Below are 5,505 nucleotides of genomic sequence, written 5' to 3'. Positions count from 1 at the left end.
TCGTGGAGCTCTATCATATTTGATTGAGTAGGTTTGAACACCGCTCTCCGCCTAAAAGAAGGGGAGGGGGGTCATATTATAAGAATCCCAGGTTCCCGATAGTGAGGTGGGGGGGGGGACAATATTTGAATTATACCATTTTGACACGTTTTTTTGAGTTAAAAAAACGTTAAATTTGACTTAAAAATCAGTTTAAAAAATTGAAGATACTAAAAAAAAGAAGTTTCTTCTAGAAAACACAAAAAAATCAAAAAAAAAACACATCGTTTTGGAGGTCGAAAAAGGCACTTATTGTCGGATTATCGGAAACAAAAATGCCTTCCGATTTTGGTGACCGAAGTCAGACAAAAAAAGAAAAAAAGAGAGGAATTGAGGGTGTACACCACCTTTAATTAAAGGCTTCTGTAATTATGATTCTCTCCATGTCTCAAACTATATCCAATCAGAACGATCAGGTTTCGCCAGGGACCCGGGACCGAGGGACTCTACTTTAGTTCATTTGGGGGGGGGGGGGGGGCTATATTTGAATTCATCCTTGCCGTTTTTTAGAACGTTCTCCTATTTTTTCCTGACTTTTCCTATGTTTCCTATGTAACTATTTCTCCTATTTTTAGACTATTTTTCAATCTGAAAAATCACAAGAGTTTCCCTTTTTCCTTGGGCATTATGAATTTTGAGGTTAGTTTTTATTTAAATGACATTTGCACTGAAATTTATAAAGATAATAGACTTTGGATCGAATTCAAAATTCAAAAATCAACATTTCTAAAAAGAATTTGAAACAGTGTAATCTCTTTTTTCAAATTTGAAGTTTTCTTCTGTAAAAATACCGTAAACACTCTAATAGAACGCCACCTAAACCGTCAACTTTGAGACCATATATCTCCATTCCTGTGAAAGATATCAAAAATCGGTTAACTGATAAAATGTTCATCATGATATCATGATAAACATTTTATCAGTTGACCGTTTTTTGAAATCTTTCACAGAAAACTAGATATGTAGGCTCAAGTGGACGTTCCTAGTCGCATTCTATTAGAGTGTTTACAGTATCAGAAAAAAAAGTGATAAACTGATAAAATGTTTATCATAATATCAGTAACATTTTGTCAGTTGACAAAATTTTGATATCTTTCACAGTAATCTAGATAAATGGGCTCAAAGTTAGTCTGAAAAATAAGCGATTTTTGAGTCTTCAACTTTGAGCTCAATTATTTCGGTTTTGATAAGAGATATAAAAAAATTTGCCAACTGATAAAATATTACCGAAAACGTGATAAACATTTTATCAGTTGACAAAAGTTTGATATCTCTAACAGTAACCGAGATAATGGAGCTCAAAGTTAGGAGTGCTTTGAAGTTAGGCTCGAAGTTCAAAAATGAGCGATTTTTGAGTCTTTAATTTTGAGCTCAATTATCTCGGTTACTGTAGGAGATATCAAAAAGCGATCAACTGATAAAATGTTGCTGCTATCATGATAAACATTTTATCAGTTGACCGTTTTTGAAATCTCTCACAGGAAACTAGATATGTAGGCTCAAAGTGGACGATGCGGGTGGAGTTCTATTAGAGTGTTTACGGTATCAGAAAACCGATTATAAAGTTCATCAATTATGAATCAAATTAGATATTCGTAAATCAAGATTTCTGAAAAATTTGAAACAGTAATTTGTTTCAATTTTTAATTACTCATCATAAAATCCCAAAGGACAAAAAATACAGAAAAAATAACAAATGATGTCATTGAAAAAAAGAATTCCGGAAAAAATAAAGTACATTGTGACTAAACATACAATGCAGACAACAAAAATATACATTAGTTTCCAAAAAATGGATTTTTTTTTGGAAAAAATTACTGTTTCAAAAATAACTAAAAAATTTTTGAGGAATTTAAAAAAATTGATCCGGATGGTATCTTTTTTTTAAAAACAACAGAATATATAAATTTCTTGGAATTTTGAAGTTGCTAGAAATTTCTAAAAATCCAATAAATTTTCTAGAAATTTGTGAAAATTTTTTTCTAAAAATTAGCAGTTTTCTGAATACAGGGATTCTGATTGTTCTCTTAAAATCCAAAAGATCGATATCTTAAAATTTCTAACATCCGAAATTTAGACTTTTTGAGTTTTGAAAAAAAAAATACTGTTTCGAAAATTTCGAAAATTGAAAAATCCATAGAAAAATCCTGATTGTCTGGTTCTTCGATTACCAAAGCTTTGAAATTCTCAAAATGCAAAAAAAAACGAACTGAAAGTCAATTTTCCAAAAATTCGAGGTTCAAAAATTCTGAAAATTCGAAAAAGTTGGCTGAAAATAGTTCAATATGCTATTTGAAATTTCAGAAAAAAATTAAATTAAATTTCGTTTTCAAAATTATTTTGAAATTCTGGAAATATTAATAAAAGCAGTAATGCTGAAATGATAAATAATAAGGAAAAAGGTCATGATAAAAATACAAATTGGTTGAAAAATAACCAAAATATTTGCGATTTTCCAATTTTTACATACAGTACCCCTCAATAAGATGTACAAAAACGTATTTTTCAGTTCATTTTCGGCTATTTCGACCATTTTCAGGAGTACTGTAGCTCGACTATCAAGTTTCCGATCACCTTGAAAATTTTGGAGGGTGTAAAACAGACCTAGATTGAAAACTTTGCATTCACAGAATGTTTTGGAAATTCCTAGTTTTTCAGATATTTGTCGATTTCTTTTTAGCCAGTTTTTCTACTGTAAATGGTCTGAAAAGGCGAATATTCGAAAAATTAGGAATTTCCAAAAAATTCTGTAAATGCAAAGTTTTGAATCTTTCAAAGTGATCGGAACCTTGATAATCGAGCTACAGTACTCTTGAAATTGGTCGAAATAGCCTAAAATCAACTGAAAAATACGTCTTTTTATATCTTATTGATCGGTACTGTATGTCAAAATTGAGAAATCGAAAATTTTTTGGCTATTTTTCAATCAATTTGTGTTTTTATCATGACCTTTTTCGTTATGTTTTGCCATTTCTGCACTGCTTTCTTTTCAATATTTCCAGAATTTCAAAAAAAAAATTTGAAACCGAAATTTAATTTTTTTTTTCTGAAATTCATATTGGACTATTTTCAGTCAATTTTTTTTCGAATTTTCAGAATTTTAGAACCTTTTAGAACAAAATTGAGAAATCGCTAATTTTTTATTTTTGAAACTGTCGGCACTACTTTTTTTTCTCAAATTTTCAAGAATTTCAAAACATTTTGAAACCGAAATTTTTGTTGCTAAATGCCAAATTTTGGACCATTTTCCAGAATGTTTTTTGTTAAAATTTTCAGATTTTCAAAAAAAAAAAAAAAAACAGAATGTCAAAATTAGACAATCAGAAATTTTCTATGATTTTTAAAACAGTAATTTTTCTCAAAAAGTTGAAAAAAAACGAATTTCTAGCCCAAAAACACCCCATTTTTCAGCTCCCAACGTCTAGTTCAACATCGGACATCCCGACAAACCGACATCCGGACATCCCGCCACCACCACCTCGATCCGCATGTACAACACCGACAATTCTAGTGTTTCCAGCGACTTCTGACTATTCGAATGGCGGATTCTTTGATTCAAATTGTGAAAATGGAGGGACTAATGTAAAGGATAAGGCTAGGCAGTTGGTTAACTTGGGTTTTGTGCCGAGGAGGAGTAATGGAGATTACAGTACTCCGGTGGAGAGGTAAGAAGACATCTGGACACATGGAAGTATGGACAGAATTTCAAAAAAATTCTCGAAAAAATTGCTGTTTCAAAAATTCCTAAAAATTCATGTTATATTTTAAAACTTCGATCCTCTCCCACTCACTTCATAGTTAAATTGTTACGGATTTTCAAATTTAGAGGCTTCTAGAACTAAAAATCGATGAACCTAACTTTGACCCGATTTATCTCGGTTACTGGAAGAGATATAAAAAAGTGGTCAACTGATAAAATGTTAATCATGATATTATAAACGTTTTATCAGTTGATCACTTTTTGATATCTCTTACATTTACCGAGATAAATTGGCTCAAAGTAAGAGAAGTTTTACCGTATTCCCTCGAATAGATGTCCAGCCATACCGTCAACTTTGAGCTCAATTATTTCAGTTACTGTAAGAGATATCAAAAAGTTGTCAACTGATAAAATGTTTATCATGATATGAGTAACATTTTTATCAGTTTATTATTTTTGGATATCTCTTACAGTAACCGAGATAAATTGACCCAAAGTTTGAACAATTTCATATGGAAAACATTGAAGTTTTGAAATAGCATTCGAATTTTTGGAAACTTTTGAAACAGTAATTTTTTAAAGGTGCATGTAAAGATTACGGTATTCACTGTTTTTTTTAATGAAAAACGCGTCTGTAAACATAAATATACCGTAATCTCTACATGTGCCTTTAAAGGGACCTTTGCTAAAAAGGGTACTGTAGTCTCAGCCATAAATCTTCGATTTTTCAAAGGCACACGTGAGGATTACGGTAGTTGTTGTAACCCTCAAAGGCGCATGAAAGGATTACGGTAATTGCTGTTTTTAAGGACATCCGCTAGAAAGGGTACGGTAGTTTCAGCTATGCAAATTAAAAATTCTGGGGTTTTGGACCCAGAAATCCCCAAAATTCAGAGTTTTGGAGCATCCGGACACACAGACACACATAACAGATGAAAAAATGACCTAGTTTTGCACCTAAAAGTCCATTTTATCCCTAAAAATCCCGTTTTTTTTTCATAGACATCCGGACACACCGAAACACAGCAAATTGTCCATTTTTCAGACCAATCTCTCAAGTATCATCAACCTTATCACAAGTAAGTGATGAATTCGATGACGGCGGTGATACGACAGATGAGGAATTGAATAATGAGGAGAAACAGTTGAAAAGGCACCGACATGAGGATGATTTTGACGAAATACAAATCAATAATCAGAGAAAAACGACGTCGGCATTGGAAACGACGCATTCAGGAGTGATTCAACAAATGGAAAGTTTGATGAGGTAATGGGAAATTCTGAAAATCGATTTTAAACCTGAAATTGGCTGAAACTGGTTGAAATATCGCCGAAAAATCACTAATTTTAGCTTTAAATCACCGAAAAATTATCGAAAAGTCTGAAAATGTTTCATTCGAAAATAGGCCTAATATAGCTCAAAAATAGCTTGAAATAGGTCAAAAATGGCTCAAAACAGGATAAAAAATGGCTTAAAATAGCTTAAAATAGTCCAAAAATGACTTGAAATAGGCCAAAAAATAGCTTAAAATAGCCCAAAAATGCTTTGAAATGCCTGACAATGCCTGAAAATGCTTAAAAATGCCCGAGAAATGCCTGAAAATGTCTAAAAATGGTTGGAAACAGCTCAAAAATAGCTTAAAATAGCCTGAAAATGGCTTGAAATAGGCTAAAAATGACTTAGAATAGCCTAGAAATAGCTTAAAATTGCCCAAAAATGCCTAAAAATGCCTGAAAATCTACTATTGGTCGGAATAAAAAAAGTG

At 31.9% G+C, this 5,505-nt stretch overlaps 1 protein-coding gene across 1 annotated transcript in view; it reads left to right on the top strand.

Moving 5' to 3' along the window:
* Cbr-tag-77 overlaps positions 1–5,505 on the top strand; it is a gene marked incomplete at both ends in the record, with an annotated part of 20,323 nt that overhangs the window by 4,669 nt on the left and 10,149 nt on the right. The window contains 2 exons of the mRNA XM_045236159.1: positions 3,451–3,704; positions 4,785–5,006. Coding sequence (XP_045095754.1) covers positions 3,451–3,704; positions 4,785–5,006 — 476 coding nt within the window. The remainder of the gene's footprint in view (positions 1–3,450; positions 3,705–4,784; positions 5,007–5,505) is intronic.

Source organism: Caenorhabditis briggsae, assembly GCF_000004555.2.
Source record: "Caenorhabditis briggsae complete genome, chrIV, whole genome shotgun sequence".
NCBI classification, from domain to species: domain Eukaryota; kingdom Metazoa; phylum Nematoda; class Chromadorea; order Rhabditida; family Rhabditidae; genus Caenorhabditis; species Caenorhabditis briggsae.
The sequence above is the reverse complement of the archived record's forward strand: the minus strand, read 5'-3'. Positions and strand labels throughout refer to the sequence as shown.